At 53.9% G+C, this 19917-nt stretch overlaps 1 protein-coding gene across 1 annotated transcript; it reads left to right on the top strand.

Moving 5' to 3' along the window:
* Nucleotides 1-13914: 13914 nt before the first annotated feature.
* On the top strand, nucleotides 13915-19485 carry LOC142028378 (uncharacterized; the record flags this gene model as incomplete). Its single annotated transcript, XM_075022267.1, has 2 exons — nucleotides 13915-17382; nucleotides 18228-19485. A coding segment is annotated over one exon (1093 nt), but the record flags the coding sequence as incomplete, so codon positions are not given.
* Nucleotides 19486-19917: the final 432 nt, after the last annotated feature.

Here is a 19917-nt window from a genome sequence, read left to right as displayed (position 1 = left end):
ATGTTCTGAGTATCTTGAGTGCCTTTGGAGATAGGTTTTTAAAAGGTGTTATGAATTCTTTAAGCAATTCTTTTCAGGAACTTTGTCAGTATGTCTCCACAGCTGGACCCTTAGAATTGGACGTAGCAGCGCATCCCTTCCGACCAGGAGATTAGATTGACTATATATAAAATCACGGAGAAGTGGAAAGGACCGTATCGAGTCATTTTAACAACCCTTATAGCAGTAAAGGTCTGGGAGAAGAACCTTGGCTTCATTATTCAAGAATAAAGAAAGCACCAACAAGAAATTGGAAGTCTAAAGAAACTGGCCCTTTAAACCTGAAAATCTATAAGTAAGTTTCACGTTATCTATTTGGGAAAACAGCTGTGTAAAGTTTATACTATTGGGGTTGCTATTAGGAATATTGTCGAGGGCAGTAATCTTTTTGTGTGTTTATAGGGTTTATGTGGGGTTTTTTTGAGGGGTTCTAAACATGAGATAAACAAAATGAAACAATTATTGTTTGAGCTATTAATCTTGATGTTAACCGTTTTTGTAATTTGGATTAAAAAAAAAATAAATCTAGTTTTGTAATTGATTCAAAGTTTGGTAAAGACACAAAATTTAACCTCAGTAACAGCCTGCCTTCCGATTCCAAAGTCAGATGAAAATCGAGTTCCGTGGAGAATACTGACATTGAATTTAACCAAAACTTGAGAACAGATGTAGAACAATGAGAATCATTTTAGCAAATTAAATGGGATGGATTTAAAAGGCAATTGTTTTTTTTAAATTTGAAAGAAGGAGTTATAGCGTTGTGAATTATAACATTACCAAACCATCCACCTCATGGACAAAAGAATTAATTTAATCGCCCTTCGGGAGAAACTTGTACAGGCACCCCTTGGGTCTGTCAGTTGCCAAAACCGTAGAGACAAGTGCAAAAAGGAACTTGGCATCATATTTGAAATATAAAACGCTGTTTAGAATTTACTGGAGTTCCAGGATCCTTGTTAGAGCCACCCAGAGTCGGGACCGTCTACGGAAATTTAGACTGCTTTAGACAACCAGAGAAAAATCACACATCCTAAACAGAGCTGTATGAAAGTTTATACTTGCAGCTCCTCTGACCCCAAACTCCAGCGACTTTCTCTAGTAGCTAAAGCTCTAAGATGGGGATGTATTTGTAGAAAGTATAATAATATTTTACATGATCTTTGGTCCCCTCTTAATGACGGAAAAAATTTAGCTTGGAGTTGACTGTATTAAAGGACAGGTGAAAAGTTCAGGGTTAACAGTTTGGGGGACTAGTGATGATATATGATCCACTCATCTTTTCATGAAGGAGAAAAGCAAATCGTGGACTTTAGACTTAATAACTCTATCCTCTCTCTGGAAGAAATCTCCCTTGTGGCCTCGCTGGTGGACCTGGGTCAATGGAAAAGATGATACCTGGCAATCGCCAAGTCTTAGAACTAAAATAAGATGGGTATTAAAATCTGTATTTTGACCCCAGTTAACACCTCTTCCAAATGAGGTGACTCTTGACATCTTTCATTCAATCAAGGAAGTGCCTGCTGCTTAACTTCCCATGGGTGTTGAGGAGTTTTGTTCCGGATTTCGGTCCCCCAGCTGCGGGCCGGGGCTGGAGGAGCCGCAGGTGCGGGCAGTGAGGCTGATGGCGACGGCCCCTCCCTGGAAAGGGGGGCTGCCGGGGGAGGGGCCGGGGCGGGGCCGGTGGGAGCCCAGGCAGGAGCGGAGCGGAGCGGAGCGGTGGCCGGGCTGCGGCTGCCCCTCGGGAGAAGGTGAGCGGGGCCGGGCGCCCCTCGGACCGCGAACGTCGGAGGCGGGGGTGGCCCGGGGGAGGTGGGGGCCGCCTGTGCCGAGGCCGGGGGCGGGGGGGGGGGAGCTGGGGGCTCACAGAGGGGCTGGAAGCACGTGCGCGCGGGGGAGGGGGGGGCGGCTCACAGGGCGGCTGGGAGCACGTGCGCGTGGGGGGGGTGCTCACCGGGCCCCGTGGCGGGGCTGCGCAGTCGCCCGGCGGGTCCCGGGGAAAGCCCCGAGGAGGACGGCGGGGTCCGTATCGCACGCACGGAGCGGCAGCGGGGGTGCACCGTGCCGGCGCGGCGGCGGCGGGCGCTGCCCGAAGCTGGAGCCGGGCGGGCGGGGTGGGGGCCGCGCCGTGCCGGGGCGGCGGCGGCGGGCGCTGCCCGAAGCTGGAGCCGGGCGGGGGGGAGGGGGGCCGCGCCGTGCCGGGGCGGCGGCGGCGGGCGCTGCCCGAAGCTGGAGCCGGGCGCGGGGTGGGGGGGGGGGGCCGCGCCGTGCCGTGCCGTGCCGTGCCGGGGCGGCGGGCGCTGCCCGAAGCTGGAGCCGGGCGGGGGGGGGGGCCGCGCCGTGCCGGGGCGGCGGCGGCGGGCGCTGCCCGAAGCTGGAGCCGGACGCGGGGGGGGGGGGGGCCGCGCCGTGCCGTGCCGGGGCGGCGGCGGCGGGCGCTGCCCGAAGCTGGAGCCGGGCGGGGGGGGGGGGCCGCGCCGTGCCGGGGCGGCGGCGGCGGGCGCTGCCCGAAGCTGGAGCCGGGCGGGGGGGGGGGCCGCGCCGTGCCGGGGCGGCGGCGGGGGCGGGAGCGCGCTGGAGCCGCCCGGACCGGCGCTGGGGGCTCGGCGGGGACTGCGGCTGCGCCGGCGTGGGGGTGGGCGGAAACGGAAGCGGCGTCCCCTCGGGGTCAGGCAGCAGGGCAGGCTGCCTCCCGGGGCATGCCGGGAGCTGTAGTTTTCGCGGACTCGGCGGCCGGGCAGCAGCGCGGCTCTCGGGCGCGGCGTAGTCCTCGCTGCCGCCGCGGCCCCCGGAGTCCGACCAGGTCAGACTCAGGAGCGTTGCCGGTTTCGCGTGGTTTTCCGCGGGCTTCCCGCTGCGCCCGCTCCCCGACCAGCCGTGCGGACGCGCCTCCCGGGCGCATGCGCCGTCCTGCGCGTGGGGCAGCCCGGCGTTCGCGCGCCGGCTCCGGCCCCTCCGGCGCATGCGCGGTGTCCGGGAGCAGCGTGGCGGCGGCGGGCGAGCGCCGAGACCGCGGGTGAGGCGAGCGATCCCCTCCGGCGGGGGCCGGGGCGGTGGCGGTGGCGGGGGGGTGCCTCCTGCCCGCCGGCCGCCCGGGGCTGGCGGGACGGGAAGCTGCGAAGCGGCCGCTGCGGCAGGCTCCCGGTCCGCCGGAGGCGAGCCGGGCCAGGGCAGCGCCGGGCGGTTCCCCGAGAGCCGATAGAAGGGAAGAGGGGACGGAGGCGGGCACCCCCCAGGCGCTGCCAGCGGGCGCCTCCCCGAGTTGCCGGAGCTCCCCCGGCGCCTTCCCCCGGCCCCGCTCGGCCCGTGCGGCTGCCCCCAGCTCCAGCCCCTCCCCTGAAGCCTGTGCTGTAGCCGCAGGCAGCCCCTGAGCCCTGTCGTGAGGGCAGCAAGCTGGCTCTCCGATGTTCTCGAGTCTCCCTGAACGTGGGTGCCGTTAGCAGCGGTGCGGGGAACGAGCGGCGTCTGCGGAAGCCCCTGCGGAAGGAGGGGCTCCGGCCAGGGTCGAGCTACGCTAATAACGGTCACTGCTGCCTCTTTCCCTCTCCCAGAGGCCACGCTGTGAGTGCGGTTGTCCGCTCGTCCCCGGGGATGCCGTTGACTGCGGCAGCCTCAGGCTCGCGTGGGCTGTCTCTGCCTGGCCTCCCTCTCCTCGCGGCGCGGGAGCACAGAGGGACAGGCGGAGCGCTTGCTGGCTGTGGACGGGAGCTGCTGAAGCTGGAGAGGCCACAGAAAGGTAGAGAAGAAGAAACGGAAGGCCGGCCGGCAGCTGCCTCCTGCTGCAGGCAAGAGAGAGCCTGCCTCTCTGGGTGTGGGAGGATCCCTCCTCGTAGTCCACAGCAGGTCAGACCGCCAGGGTCTGTATGCATGACCAGCAGCGCGGTACGGCCACGTAGTGAGCGAGCGAGCGAGGCTACGTGTCTAGGGGGCCTCATCTCGTAAGAGCTGCGAGGCGCTCGCGTGTTCCGTTATGTGGAGGACAGCCAAGCGACTGGAGTTACAGAAGAGGAAGGCAGGAGAGAAGGAGAAGGAAGATTCTGAGCTGGCAAGGCCTCCTGGCAGCTCCAAGAGCGAGAGCTGTGGTGAGTCCTGGGCCCTCGGGGCCCTGTCGCTCCTCTTGTGCGTCCCGGTCCCTCCCTGCCTCCCCCTCGCTTTCTCATGGTGCTGTGACGTTTGGGGTTTTTTTTTGTTTTGTTTTGTTTTTATTTTGCTTCCCTGTACCTCTCCTCTTCTGTCTATTCTCTTGTCCTGCTCCCTCTTCCTCTCCCCACCCCCACCCCCGTCTTTGTCCTGCAGCCAGTTGCTGTTTTTTCCTTTTCCATCTCCTTGTCCTGATCTGCATCCGCCTCTTCCCCGCCTCCCAATTTCTCTGGCCTGTTCCCCTGGCGTTCTTTTCCTCTCTGCGCCTCTATGTGCTGCTCTGTGTCCCTGCCTTCCTATCTCTCTTCTTCCTACTTTCTGTTTCTCTCTCTCTCCCTTTGTCTTGCTCGCTGTTGCTCTTTATTTTTGTCATTCTGGATCTCGCTGTCCCCGTCCTTCTTCCTGTTCATCTCTTACTCTCTGTGACCCTTTGTGCTGCTTCCTGCCCCTTTTTTATTCACCCTCCCTCTCTCTGCAGGGCTCCTGATACCTCTCTTTCTAAATTCCCCACCGCCCCGTGCTTCTCACGGTCTTTGTCTTTCTCGCGCTCTCTCTCTCGTTGTCATCGTTCTTGTCTGTCGCTCTGTCTTGCTTCCTGTCCCGTCGTTTCTCGCTGTATCCCTTTGTCCCGCTCCCTGCTCGTATTCGTATTCCTCTCTGTCCTGAGGACCGTCCCAGTTTTTGATCTCCGTCCTGCCGCTGTCCTGATTTTTCCTTCTCTGTCATGTTCCCTGTCCCTCTTTCTGTCGCTTTTCCTCTGTCCCTGCTGCTTAGTTCTCCATCTCTGTCCAGACCCCTGTCCCTTCCCCCCCCCCGCCCCGCCTTGCTGTCCCTCTGCCTTGCTTTCTTTCGCTACCTTTTCTGTCTGTCTTTCTCTGCCCGGTTCCCTCTCCCGCCCTTTCTGACTGTGTCCCCCCGTCCAGCTAGCTGTCGCTGCTTTCTTTTTTCTGTTCCTCAGTATTTTTTTCTTTTTTCCATATCTCTCTCCCACTGCCCATCGCAGTTGTTTTTTTTTCCCCTCCGATGCTGGCCTGCTCTTTGTCCCTTTTGTCTGTCTCCTCTCTGTCCTTCTGTCATGCTCCCTGTGTCTGTTTAATCCCTTCCTCTCTGTCCTGCAGCCCGTCGCTAATTTTTTTTCCTCTTCCGTCCCTTTGTCCTGCTCCCCGTCCTTGTCTCTCTTTCCCTTGGTTCTGCCTCCCGTCCTTTTTTCCTTTCTTGCTCCATCTCTCTGTCCTGCTCCCTATCCCTCCCGCGCTCTCTCTGTTTCTGTGTCCTTCTCCTTGCCTTTCCCCACGTTGTCTGTCTTGTTGTTCCCTCTTTGGTTTTCTTGTTTTCCGGGTGGCTGGGCCCGGCTACCCGTGGGGGTGCTTCGGCTGGGAGGTCTGGGGTGGGGGGCCTGGCCGTGCCGGTGATGGCGGGGAAATAAAGCCTGAAACGGCAGTCGAGAAGCGACGCCCTGCCTGTGCTGGGGCTGCCCTGCAGAGGCGTGGGGCCGGGCCCTCTGCAGGTCCCGAGCACTCCCCGAAACTGCGCGTGGGGCCCCGGGGGTGCAGGGCTGTGGGGTGGCTACGCTCGGCGTCGCCCGTGGGCAATGCAGGGTCAGAAGTGGAGAACAAGTTTTCTGTTCCTGGGGCTTGACAGCAGGCTCGCGTGGCTGATTCGGGGGCTCGGAAACAGACCGAGCTGGGCGGCTTTGGGCCCAGAAACAGAGGTCCGGCCCTGCGTGTTTGAGCCTTGAGAACAGGCTCAGCAGCCGGGTTTTTTGGCTCCCAAATGGGCCCCGAGTCAGCTGGTGTGGGGGCCAAAAGCGGGAGCCGGCTTGGCTGGTTTTGCAGGTGGGTGGGAGGGTGTTGGGGGCTGCGGGGGGAAGCGGGGGGCGGGCAGGGTGCGTGGTCCCTCCCCGTAGATGGGGGTCTGGTTGTGTCGGACGCCGAAGTTCGGGAGGCCGGCACGCAGCAGGCCGAGCTCAACATCTGCGATGGTCTGTGGGGGGGGAAGGCGCTTTTCACACCCCACGTGCCCTCTTTGAGTCCAGCTCTTCTTTCTGCGCCGCTCAGAATAGTTATTAAGTAATTAATCGCCCAAACTTAACGCATATTTACTTGGCGTGTAACTCTGATGTTTAATCCTAATGCTCCAGTTCTGACAGCAGTTGATATGCAACCTTATGGAAAGCCCAGACCGTTGCACGTAGCTGGAGCTTGTAAGGAGAAGCAGCTGAAATCAGGCGGAGCTTCAGTGCGGAGCTGGGGCTTCAAGGAGCCAGAACTGTAGCAAGCGGGAGCTGGAACGAGGCGGGGTGTCCGCTGTCTGGAGCGTGCATTAGCCAGAGGCAAAAGTACCTGCGGCTGTAACGGGCAGGGGGCGCGATTAGCTGGAGCGTCTTTTCGCTGGAGCGTCCGTCGGCCGGACTGCGCTCCCAGCACGGCGGAAGAGCGGCCGGGCGCAGGCAGGGCTGTCCGCAGCAAGCAGCTCCGAGCAGCAGGGAGGTGAGTTGTCCTTCTGCCAGCGGGGAGCCCGGCCTCTTCCCTCGGGCATGCCATCCACACCACGCTCCTCTCTCTGCGTGGAGTGTCTCTCCCGGTCCGTTCCCGCGGGCAGAAGCGAGGTGGGGGTCCCCCGGCTCACCTGGGGCAGCCCCCCCCCCCCGCGAGGGGGCACGGGCGAGGTGTCGTCGTCCCCTCGGTACCGGGCAAAGGGGAGAGAAACCGGCTGGCGAGAGCTCCTGGGGTGCAGAGCCCTTCCGGCAGAATCCTCCCCTGTCTTTTCACCGTTGGCTGGGTGTGACAAGCAGGTTCATTTCTTTGTCTCCTCTTCTCCCAGCGTCACCTTCCGCGTCACACGAAGAAAATCCCGCGTGGTTAATTCTGCTTGCTGCTCAGGTAATCGCACGTATCGGGCTGGGGGAGCGGAGAGAAACACTTGCGAGTTCGAGGGCACTACAGATGCTCCACGTTAAACCCACAGAGAAGGTGAATTTGCTGCTAGTGCCGAAAAGCTGATGGAAAAATTGCTGTTAGCAGATCGTGCCCTGTTCCTGAACCGGTCTCTTGATGTGTTTTTGTTTCAGGTGAAAGAATGAAATGTCCTGTCTGGTAAATTCAGAGCTGCCTGTTAGCTTCTTTAGGGGGTCGAGTGTTTCTCTTCTCTCTGTTCATACTGATTTTATGGGCAAGTTGGAAATAGCCTTTTACTTTTTCATGTATAACTGAATTGTTAGGAATATGTGGTGTCCCTGTAGTTCATTTTTGAGCACCTAGATGCCAGTAGAAATGTAATGAGTGAAACATGATGGGAACTGGTACTTGATTTTTATTTGGGTTTTTTGTTTTTTTTTTTTTTCCCTTCCCCATTAAGAGTGTTGATGGCATGTTGTCCCGTGGCACAATCCCCATTCCATTCAGCGGAGTCTTCAGTCTAGGACTTTTAAGTGAAAAAGTTTGTCCTTCCAAAAAGGGACTAGTCATTCCTAGGACCGAGGCATAGACTTGCAAGGAGAGTCGCTTAAGTACGTGATCGGAATGAAAGCCAACTTTCAGTTGATGTTGCTGCTGTTGGTCTTTGCTTTCATTGATTTCTCCACCACTCCCTCGTGGTTGGGAGCTCTGAATCGTAATGTTTTTCAGTCTCTAACACATTTCCACCCCCACCCCTCAAAAAAAGGAGAGGCAGTGTCTAAAAGTTAATTAGTTTCCTCACAAATGCGTGAGTAAATAAAATGTGAGTTATGATGATTAAAACCATAGAAATGACACCAGTCTTGCAGATCTGGGCTATTTCTGAACAGGCATTCATCACACGCAAAAGTCGCCAGGGTACGGATCACCTGCGCTTCATGCTCTGACAAGACAAAATGCTGAGGCAGGGATGAGCTCTGAAAGAAGAAGGGGGAACAAAAAAAAAAAAAAAAAAAAAAAAAAGAAGGATACAGGGTCACGGTTTTGTTTTGTTGTTGTTTGTTCTTCGAGAGTGCAATATTGACTGGTGCCAGCCTGCAGAGCTCTTCTGCTGCCTGACCTCTCCTTCTCTTTCATGGCTGTAATTGTCGTTTGGATAATTGCAGAAGAGCAAGTAAGTTATTTGCCTCTGTGAATGTGCTGGTAATACCAGGAAGGCAAATGCTTGAACCGGTAGTGAATAACTGGGCTACGAGTAGAATTTCTGAAGGAAGAACAGCAGCAGCAACAGGAAGCAAATAGCAAGTGACCAAAAACTTGCGTGTGTCAAACGCATCAAAGCTTTCTTGCCGAATGTTGTTTGGCAATATGTTCCAAGTGGCTTTTTTTGGTAAATGTAAATTTTCAGGAAGTTCAGGGCTGTGTGTGGCAAAACGTGTCCCTCTGCGTACGCGTCCTGCTACGGAAATAGCGTGGGTCAGTGGCAAGTCCAGCGGCCGGGCTGCTGTTCCCTGCTCTCGACGTTGCCGTGGTAGTGTTGCGGTATTTAGACCTTCACGGACAGGCTGAGGAATGGAAGGAGAATGCCCGTTTTCTGTAAGGGCTCAGAATGCCTACCCTTTTCTCTGCCTGCCGCTCCCCTGTGCGTGAGATGAAGCTGTTTTATTTTTCTCCCTTGTTCCTGGTCTCAATATTTCTGGAGCTGTTGCTGCTGTGGGTTTGCAATTGGTGTTACTGCGTTTTTGTAGCGTTGTGGCGATGGGTCGTTTCTACTGTGGCGAAGCGTCGAGATACGGTTTTCGGTTTAAAGCGTCAGAAACTACGTTCACCGGAACCGGTAACTCGCGGCGTAGGGGAAACCGATCTGGCGCGTGCAGCTGTGCTCGCAGGGGTGCTCGGTGGCTCCTCATCAAAACGGCAGGGTGCGTGCGTGGACATCCGTAGGGTTGCGCTCTGGGTCCGAGAGCGTTAACGTATTTTTGCTGTTGGAAGATGGAATGGAGCGTGTGCCTGTTAAATCTCAGGGCGGTCAAAAGCTAGGAGGGACCCTGAGCGGGTTTGGTGGCACAACTGCGGTTTTAAAAGATCTTGCCCGGTTGGAGCAACGGCCTGGAAAAAAGGATTCTTTTTTTGCAACGAGGCAGTTCACAAGGACAGATGTGTTGCTGTGCTCCTTAGCAAAAATACTCAACTTGGGACGTATAGGGTGATGAAGCCTCGGCTATACTAAGGCTTGAGAAAATGTAGGTAGGTCTCTATGTCTGTCACCTGCGTGTATCTAGGAAAGTGAGTTCTAGTGAAAGTAAAGTTGCCAGTGAGTCAAAACAGAAAGGGGGAAAAAAAAAGAAAAGGCACAGTTGTCTGAAAAATGCAAAAGCTCTAGTGGCCCGTGTCAACAACCGTACCGAAGATGACGCAAAAATAGTTTTTCCTCCGCTCAGTCGTACTGTCTTCACAAACCTTCACAAAAAAAAAAAAAAAAGGCAGCTTTGGATTCCTACCCAGCTTTGTGCTAATGGTTTTTTTTCTTCTCTCAGCTGGATGTCAGCTGGCACCGTTTTGCCGTGGTTGCCCTTTCTTCTGCCGTGACGGTACGAGACAGATGGAAAGATTCCGTAGTGGCCTGCAAGTACAAGGTACGCCTACGATGTGTGTCTGCGTTTTTCCAAAGGTACTTGCGGTACGGACTTTAACGTTGAGAGTGTGCCAGCTCTCCTTCTACTTTTTTTTACATGAAATATTTTAACAGAAATACTAAAAATAAGTTCTGTTCTGGAGCATGTTACACCTATACAAAGTTTACTTCCCTCAGTTTATTTTCTCTTCCTGAAAGCATAATCTTCTGTTGCTGTGTGCTTGCTAGTAAATGATACTGTGAAACTAATTTTGTACTAAAAGAGGGAAGAAACTGTTCGTAAGAGTTCAGCTGTTCAGAAGAAACAGACTTTGTTTTCATGATAAAACCTTTATGCTTTTACAGTCAATGATTTCTTTTTTTTTTTAAATATCTTATAGTAGTACTCAAAAACGTTACGGAGATAATTAGCATCTGTACTAAAAGCAGTCAAGGTCAAAGAAGAGACGCGGGCAAAACAGGACAAATGGGCGTCGCATCTGTGTGTTTGCCAGGCTTTGCCAGGCTTTCCCAGGAAGCATTAGTAGCCTTGTAACTAGTGACAGTGATTCCTGAGGTGGTTTTGATGAGTTACTGCTTCAGTAATGTATTTTTTCCTTTAACCTACAGTGTGTAATTTTGACTTCAGTTGGAAAGAGATTTTCCAAAATGGAAGTCTTTCTCTCTCAAAGAAATTTTGTTTTAGGAACTTCCCATCAGAGTGGATCTTCAGAGGTGATTGACTTGACAGTAGAAGTCATCAGTAACGAGACTTTTCACTCTCTTTAAAAAAAGAGGGAAAAAAAAAAAAAAGGTCAATTTCCTTCCAAAGACCCAAGCACAGCCCATCTTCCTAAAGTTGATGGCATCGCTGGTCTTTGGTTTCTCAGTTGTAACAGTCGAGATAACATGAAAATGTGTTGCTCTGCATGCTTCAGTACTGCCAAAAGCATTAGGAAACCCACCAGTCCTTTTTGGTAGTCTGAGGTATTGCAGCAGTGGGGATTTTACAAATTGACTTGCATTGTTTAAACTGTAACTGCCAAATAGCTGTAGTATATGATTTGTTAGGTGTATGTAAGCAGTTAGGTATTTGTCTAAACATTTAAAAAGAGAGGCAACTGAATGTTATGGGTTTTTTTCCTGATGTTTTGACGGAGTGCTCTGAAGTACTTTCCTTCTGTCTGGCTTTCAATGGTGCGTTTCCCTGGCAGTTCAGTAGCACCTCTCTTGGGCAGCTCAGCTGGCCAGGTGTCCCTCCGCGTTATGCAACACGCACAAAAACCCCTAGTCCCGTTAAAACCGTGTACTTTGGAGAGAGATAATTTAATGGTATGAATTCAGAGCTGTGCAAGTTAAGGTAATGGAAAAGGAAAATCAAATACTTTTATAGTATAAGTATTTTTATTGGATGTATATAAACATGGGCACACCTTTTTAGTGTAAAGTGAATGATTGAGATTTATTCTTTATTTTTCATTTTGCTCTTTGAAGTTTTCCACTTCGCTTTCAGCTTTATTCACCAAACAAGCAAGATGCAAAGCAGCAGCAGGAGCAGCAGCGCAAGGGCTGCAGCTGTTGCGGTGGATCCGTAAGCGTAGATTCTGATTGTGTACGACCTCGTCCCGCAGCCTCCCAGGGTTATCTCCCTGCAGCAGTGCTGTAAGGAAGGGAGGAGACGTTTTCCAACACCGGCGAGAGTGTTTACTTGTATGCTAAGAAGGTGTTCAAAATGGTATCAATTAGCCTAAGTGCTGATTTTAAGTGCTCAAATCGCTCTTAAGTTGTAAAGGAGGTGGTGTATTTCAAGCTGACCTGTTTACCTGGAATCCTCCTTTAGCTCAGCGACTCTTCTTGTGCACCCCCAGCCTCTGCTGGCAGGGCGGTATGAGAAGCTGGAAGGTCCCTGACTTAGTCTAAACGCTGCTTAGCAACAGCTACAGCATCGGGGTGTTGTCAACATTGTTCTCATTCTAAATCCAAAATGGCCCTGTACCAGCTAGTCAGAAGAAAATGAACTTTATTCCAGCCGAAACCAGGACAACCCCAAACCCCCTGATTCTGGGCCTGCAACGGAAAAAACCAAACAAATTTGGGACTCCTGGGAAAGCCAAATCCGCCTGGATTTGTGCAGCTGGAAAGCAAAAAACCCACCCCATTTTCATGCACAAAACCGCAACCAAAAGATCACCCCTTTTTATGTTGTGGAAAAGCACTGAAACACACCCCAAACTGAGTATTTTGAAAAAGCAGAAAACTCCCCAGTTTGGGGAAGATTGGGGGTGAAGCACAGGCAGTTTGAGGGGCGTTGCTGGGGGTCCTCCCAGTGTGGATTATCTGCTGTGGATGCTCTGTTGCGGGTTATCCCAGGCGAGTTACCTGCTGTGGATCATCCTGGGTGGACTCCCTGGGGTAGGTCATCCCCACCCGTGTCCCCCCATGCACCTTTGTACCCTCACCTACCCTCCCCCCCCCCCCCCCCCCCGCATGTGTTTCTCCCCCATATGCCCCCTGCTGCTCCAGCCCGCCCCCTTCACCCATGCGAGTTTTTAACCCATGCGAGTTGTTTCCCCCTGCATCCCCTGCTCTTCTGTCTCCTGTCCCGTCCCCCCCGTTTCCCCCTTCTTCCTTTCCCTCCTCCATATTCCACACCACCCCCCCCACCCCCCCCATCATCCGTCAGGCTCCAGACCCCTGGCATGCTGCCTGCACCCCATTCTCTGTCATTTTTTCTTCTTCTTTTCCTTGCAAGTTGTTGTTGTTGTTTCTTTTTAATGATTAGACTGTTTTCGTTTCAAGCCATGAGTTTTCTCACTTTCGCCCTTCCGATTGTCTCCCCGTCCCACTGGGGGCGGGGGAGCGAGTGAGCGGTCGCGTGGGGCTTTGTTGCTGGCTGGCGTTAAACCACGACACGAGGTGAGTTGCAAGCCCTGCCTGGCTAATGCTGGAGGCTCTCTATGTTCGTCCTGCCATCTTGACGGGCCGTCCTTGTTCTTCATTGCCGCTTTATAGCGAGCGCCTCTCGCTCTGTAAGCGGCAGTACTGGGGCCGTGCAGGTACTGCCTGTTGCAGGCAGCAAAGGGCAATTGTGTCGCTTGCTGGCGGGAGCGGCAAGGAGTGCGGAGCCACCCTCGTGTAGGGAGCAAAGATGGAACCTCGAGGGCTCTACGGTCATCTGCTGAGGACTACTACTATCCCGACAGGCCTCTTTGCTATCCCTGCTTCACGGCTGATTCCTTTGCACGCCGGAGGGCGGGGCGGTAAGTAACACCGTGCAGCGTCTCTTCGATAAGAGACAAGCCCCGCACAAGAAGCCTTGCGTGCGCGCAGGATTGGGAGAGCAGAGTTCTGACGGCACGGAGGTGAGGAAAGGTGCGCCCACCCCAACTGAGCCCCAGGGTCGCCAGGGTATCGCTCGCTTGCAGGTGGGCCGCTGGCATCTGGTGCGCTGGGACGCGGCGTTTCCTGCTGAACAGAGCTGCCCCTCTGGCACAGAGCAGCTTTGGGTCTCTTGTGGCCTGCCTTCAGGCTGTCAGCTGAACCAGGCGTTATTTTTTGTTTTTAAAATCTGTCGCCAGCATCTGTTGACTGGCTGCTGTCACTCCCGCAACCCTGATGCCACATGCAGAGGGGATACAGCAGTCCCTGGGGCTTGCTCCAGGGGACACCCCCCCCGCTTCCCCCCCCCCCCATTTGCAGGTTCCCTGTGCTGCTTCTCCTCTCTAGATAATGGGGTGGGGAGGGCAGGGGCAGAAGCGACCACCCGACTTGTCTGTTCTTTGCACTTGACTGCTGTAAATGCTCCAGGCACTCGGGTGCTTTTTGGAACGGAGGCGATGAAGATGACTGCCTGGGCTGCGAGTGGGGAAAGGGCAGGGCAACATAAGCCCTGTGCCCCCAGTAAGTAGTTGCCGCCTGTGTCTGGTCTCTGCTGGGCTGAGCTGTCAGTCATCCGTCGTCCAGCCGCTGCTCCGAAGAGGATCGTTGTGGGGATGCTGCTGCCCGGCGACCAAAATGGGGTCCTACAGCTCGGAGGCTGCAAAGGCGCGGTGGTGCCCCTGTAACGGCACCCGTGGTCCAACGGTAACGGCAGTGCGGCACGGGGGGAGAGTGCCGCCGCGCTCGTTGCTTCCTCCCGGTAAGGAAACGCCGGTGCCGCCCCACGTGCGCGGTGTGGGCGGGCGCTCAGCGGGCAAAGCGCGGAACAGCAGCGCTGGCACCGCACAGGTGCGCAGCAGCGCCGCCGCGTCGGGTGCTGCCGCCTTGTGGGCAAAGTGTGGTACTGCAGCCCGGCGTTCGCGCGCCGGCTCTGAGCCCTCCGGCGCGCCGTCCGGGAGCACCGTGGCGGCGCGCAGGGCGCGGGTCTCGGCGGCAGCGGGCGAGCGCCGGGACCGCGGGTGAGGCGAGCGATCCGCTCCGGCGGGGGCGAGGGGTGCCTCCTGGCCGGCCGGGGCTGGCGGGACGGGAAGCTGCGAAGCGGCCGCCGCGGCAGGCTCCCGGTCCGCCGGAGGCGAGCCGGGCCAGGGCAGCGCCGGGCAGTTCCCCGAGAGCCGATAGAAGGGAAGAGGGGACGGAGGCGGGCACCCCGCAGGCGCGGCCAACGGGCGCCTTCCCCCGAGTCGCCGGAGCTCCGACACGGCGTGGCGGCAACCGCGCATGCGCGGCGGCGCTCCTGGCGTTGCCCAGCAGCCGGAGCGCGTTACGGCAGCTCGGCAGCCGCGCATGCGCGGTGGGCCTTTTACGGCGCTCGCCGCTGTTGCCCGGCAACCAAAGCGCGACACGACGCCTCGGCCACCGCGCATGCGCGGCTCTGCGGTTTACGGCGCTCGCGCTGTTGCCCAGCAACCGGAGCGCGTTACGGCAGCTCGGCAACCGCGCATGCGCGGTGCGCCTTTTACGGCGCTCGCCGCTGTTGCCCGGCAACCAAAGCGCGACACGACGCCTCGGCCACCGCGCATGCGCGGCTGCGCGGTTTACGGCGCTCCACCTGTTGCCCGGCAACCAAAACGCGGCACTGGCTTTCGGGTGCCGCGCATGCGCGGTGGCGCCTTTTGCCGCCCTCCTGCTGTTGCCCGGCAACCAAAACGCGGTACAGCGGCTCGGGAGCCGCGCATGCGCGGTAGCGGCGCGTTTCTCCTGCGCTCTCTTCCGCCACCTATTGAGCAGAGCTCGGTACTGCGGCTGGGGTGCCGCGCATGCGCGCTGGCGCGTTGTGCCAAGCGCTCGCCGCTGCCACCCCGCGACCAATGGTCGGTACTGCAGCTCGGAGGCTGCGAGTGCGCGGGGCTGCCCCGGTCCTGCACGTGCCGTCCGACGGTAACGGCAATGCGGCACCGGCGGGAGGTGCCGCCGCGCTCGTTGCTTCCTCCCGGTAAGGGAACGCCGCCGGCAAGGAAAGCTGGCACGGGCTGTCGCTGCCCGGCCTCCCTCTCCTCGCGGCGCGGGAGCACGAAGGGACAGGCGGGGCGCTTACCGGCTGCGGGCAGGAGCTGCTGCGGCTGAAGCTGGAGAGGCCACAGAAAGGTAGAGAAGCAGAAATGGAAGGCCGGCCGGCCGGCCGGCAGCTGCCTCCCGCTGCAGGCAAGAGAGAGCCTGCCTCTCCGCGTGTGGAAGGATCCCTCTTTGTAGTCCGCAGGGTCCGTATGCAGCACCGACGGTGCGGTACGGCCACGTAGTGTGCGAGCGAGCGAGGCTTCGTGCCTGGGAAGCCTCGTCTTGCAAGACCTACGAGACGCGTGTTCTCCTAGGGGGAGGACGGCCGTGCCGCCGGAGTTACAGAAGAGGAGGGGAGCGGGAGAGGGGCAGAAAGAAGCGTCTGAACTGGCAAATTCTCCTGGCAGCGCCAAGAACGAGAGCTGTGGTGAGCCCCGGGCCCTCGGGGCCCTGACTCCCCTCTTCTGCGTTCTGGTCCCGCCCTGCCCCTCCCCTGGTCCCCTCTCTTTCCCACACCGCTGCCTTTTTTTTTTTTCTTTTTTCTTTTTTTTTTTTTCTTTTTCTTTCCTCCCTTGTACCTCTGATACTGAAAAGCCGGTCGAAGAAACTCCCTAAGACTCGTTTTGGAGTTTTAGAAAGCAGGCATTCTTCATTGCAGCGCTGGATGCACGGGGGATAGTTCCACCTAGCGTGCATGCCACAGCTTTAGCACAAACAGGTTATAGAGAATAACTAATGGCATATTAATCAGATTAGAATACGTATACATAAAAATGATTATAACTGATTATCGTAGTACTGCCTACATCCGATCACGCGCAATGAAGGATCCCTTTGAGGCAAAGGGCTGCTTTTACCACCACGGACCCATTTGAAGTTCTTGCTGGCTGTCCTTGAAGTCTTTATTCTCGTCCTTGTTCTTTGATCTTGAAGCTTAACGCAGTTTCAATCACGTGTGGTCAGTTTCAGCATTGTTCTCATCTGGCGTCCAGGAACATCTAGTCATAAGAGCAAAGAACTGCAAAACTTAGGAGTACCTACCTCTGCTAGTCGATTGCTTGGCTGTACTTTTGTCTATTGTTTCAATCGTAGTGTTAGTATAAGATTTCTAATAATTATTTACCAAATCTCACTTTTGCAGTCACCTAGCAGCAAACCAGTTTCCACAGCTGGTACAAAATATTAAAACCATCCCAATATTTAGACGGGCCATACAGAATGTATGGAAATATGCTATCAGAGGTGTCTGAGGGGCAGGGGGAGCGCCGGGGGGGCGCCCCGAGCCCCGGAGCAGACTCGCTGGCGGGACTCGATAGGCACGCGACTGACTGAATAAACGCTGGCCGGCCGTCCTCTTTGCCCTCCGGGCTGCGTTTGCGCTCCCTTTGCACGGGGCGAGGGGCCGTGAGGGAGCCCAGGGGAGGAGGAGGAGGTGAGGCGCTGGGGGGGTCGGGCCGTGCCCCCCCTGTTCCTGCTGGGCTCCGGCTGTTGCAAATATTCTGGTAAAGAAATCAAAATTTAATCACATAGAAGAGTTAGGTTTGATTAAGAAGTAAAATTGTGAAGCATAACGTATGGGATTGTCAAGTTTGAAACGTAGCCATAGAAACTTTAGGAGCTGTGTTACGCGTGACTCTAGGAACCTTAATATTGTTAAAGTTTGAAAGAGCTAACCCTAGAAACCTCACCAGGAAGTTACTGGCTTTTCTACGTTCTGTTTCAGGAAACTAAGGAAACTGTCGTGGACACCAGTTTGCTGCTTGGAAACCCCCTTACCCTTCCCATCTCGATTTGAGGATCGAAGATGCCAGTCAGCAGAGCTAAGTGTAACTGACCAATGATTGTTTTTAAATAAGGCTATTGATAAGGTTATATAATCAAAGGACCGATCATTATAAAGGTTAAATTTAAGAACGAGCATAGTATGCATTTTTACAGAAGGAGCTTAGGTAACAATGACCTGACAGAAAAACTCTGTGAAAACTGGTGGATTTTGATACTACGTGGGGCACGCCTTTGGAGGAGCGATCCCCCGTGTCCCCAGCGCTGCGATAAACGAAGTGCCTGCTTCTTAACTTCACGTTGGTGTTAAGGAGTTTTATTCTGGATTTTGGGAACGGTTTTGGCGACCCAGATGGGACCTTGCGAGTGAGACTGGATGAGATCGAGTGTCGATCGAACTCCGGCCGGCACCGAGGCATTCTCGGGGAGAACCGTCACCCTCGACTCGCAAAGCTCCTCGCAGCGTTCCCTGCAAAAAAGGTGAGGCGCTGCTGCTTTGGAATTTGTTTGGAAAGCCTGCCCGTGAGGCGTGGCGAAAGCTTCGCAGGGTTGGGGCTTGGAGGGTACCCGTCTGCAGTGGAAGCCTAGGCGTCTGCCCGTAAGTCATAAGCGAAAGCTATTGCTGGGTTGGACTTTGTGTATTATTTGGGACAGTTGTCATTTGCATTTGTTTGGTATTTGGTATTTGAATGTATATAAGTATAATGGCATTAGCAAAATTGTTTAAGAATAAGAGTGCAGGAAATGGAACTGCTGATGAAAAGATACCAAAAACATCAGCGTCGGGATGTTTATTGGCACGTTGGGGTGAGTTGCAGGAAAAATGGTAAACAAACAGAACTTTGAGTTACAATACTATATTGCGATTACTGTCGTTTTGTAGGAGAGAGAGTAACTGGAATAAAGTGCCATATGTAGATTTGTTCTTTTTAAGTGAACGTATCTGACGGGGACCGGAAGGGAGTCTCCCAGCAGAACCTCTGGTTACAGCTAAACTGGGAGAACAGAAAATTGAATTTGCATTGACACTAGAGTCACCTTTTCAGTTTTAAATACCTTAGAGGGAGAGTTAAGTTTTGAAGAAATTGGTGGTGTCGGTGCAACAGGTGAACGAGAAACTAGACCCTTCTTTAAGTCTTTCACAATGAAATTAGGAAAGCAACGGGTCACTCGGCAGTTTTTGTATGTGCCAAATTCTCCTAAACTCCTGTTAAGGAGAGATCTATTTGAGAACTTAGAGGCAGAAATTAAATTTCAAAATGGAGAGATTAAAATTTTAATTCCAGAAACTAAATGTATCGAAGCATTGGTTTTGTTGTTAACAGGATGGTTACCGACAGCAGAAGATTATACCAGTCAAAGTCTAATGCTGTAATTCCAATCGTCTGGACTGGGAAGTTCCTGGTAACTCCGAAAAGCAGAACCCGTGAGAGTTGATTTAAAGCCGGGATGGAATCCGGTAAGAATTAAACAATACCCCCTAAAACCGGAAAGTCAGAAAGGGTTAGTAATGGTAATACAAAAATTTTTAAGATACAAATTGTTAACAGAATGTGAATCCAGATATAACACCCCGATCTTGCCTGTTAAAAGGCTAATGAAAAAGATGATAGATTAGTTCAAGACCTCCTCAGAGCAATAAATCAAATAGTACAAGATATTCATCCGGTAGTAGCAAATCCTTATACTTTGTTAGCAACCCTAGCGGAGAAACAAGAATGGTTCACAGTGTTAGACCGAAAAGACGCCTTTTTCCGTATTCCCTTGGATCCCAATAGTCAAGAGGTTTTTGCTTTGGAATGGGAAAATCCTGAGACTGGGAGAAAAACACAATATACGTGGACAGTCTTGCCTCAAGGCTTTAAGAATAGTCTTACCATTTTTGGAAATCAATTGGCACGAGAATTAGAGATATGGAAGAAAGAAAATAATCAAGAAATCTTGCTGAAATATATGGATGATCTGTTAATTGTAGCTGAGACGGAAGAACAATGCACAAAGTTAACTATTAACTTTTTGAACTTTTGGGGAATCGGTGGATATCGAGCGTCAAAAGAAAAAAAACAAATAACCCAGAAAGAAGAAACTTATGTAAATGAGTTTTAAAATCCTAAAAGGGCAGAGACAATTGGGAACTGAGAGAAAAGAGGCAATTTGTCATCTCCCCGAACCTAAGACGAAAAAAATTAATGACGAGCATTTCCGGGAATGGTCGAGTGGTGTCACCTGTAGATGATAAATTGTGGCTTGCTGGCCTGACCTTTATAGGAGCAGCTCAAAACCTCAAACAACGGATTGGACCGATGCCGAGAAAGCTACTTTCCAAGAATTGAAACAGGCTGTAATAGGGGTGCCAGCCCTAGGCCTGCCAGATCTCACAAAGACACTTGAACTTTTTGCTCGTGAAAGAAGAGGTATAGCTCTGGGTATCCTGGCCCAATATTTAGGGCCAAGTGGGCGAGCTGCGGCCTACTTCTCGAAGCGCTTAGATAATGTGAGTCTGGGATGCTCTGGTCGTCCGAGAGCCGTCGCTGCAACTGTGCTACTGATCCAGGAAGCTCGTAAGTTTAACCTGAGGACAAAGGATTACCGTATGTTTCCCATATGATAACTGTTGTGCTAAAACAGAAACGGGGGGCATTGGGTATCCCCTAGCAGGATGCTGAAATACCAAGTGGTGTTGCTGGAACAAGATGATGTTTACCTAAAAACTACTACCACCGTTAACCCTGTTGCGTTTTCAACAACTGCTCAAGTTAAAGGAGAACTGGAACGTGACTGCTTGCAGACAATCGAAAGAGTTTACTCCAGCCGACTGGATCTCTGAGATGTGCCGCTAGAAGAAACGGATTGGGAACTACATGCCGACGGAAGCGGTTCCATCTGTGAAGGAAAACGTTTATCAAGATAGACAATAACTACTGAGGAGGTAATTGCGTTGCCAGCTTTGCCTTCGACGATATCTGCCCAAAAGGCTGAATTGATAGCTCTTATTCGAGCTCTGGAACTAAGTCA

This window comes from Buteo buteo, unplaced genomic scaffold (genome assembly GCF_964188355.1).
Source record: "Buteo buteo unplaced genomic scaffold, bButBut1.hap1.1 HAP1_SCAFFOLD_319, whole genome shotgun sequence".
Taxonomy (NCBI): domain Eukaryota; kingdom Metazoa; phylum Chordata; class Aves; order Accipitriformes; family Accipitridae; genus Buteo; species Buteo buteo.
This window is presented reverse-complemented; position numbering and strand designations above follow the sequence as displayed.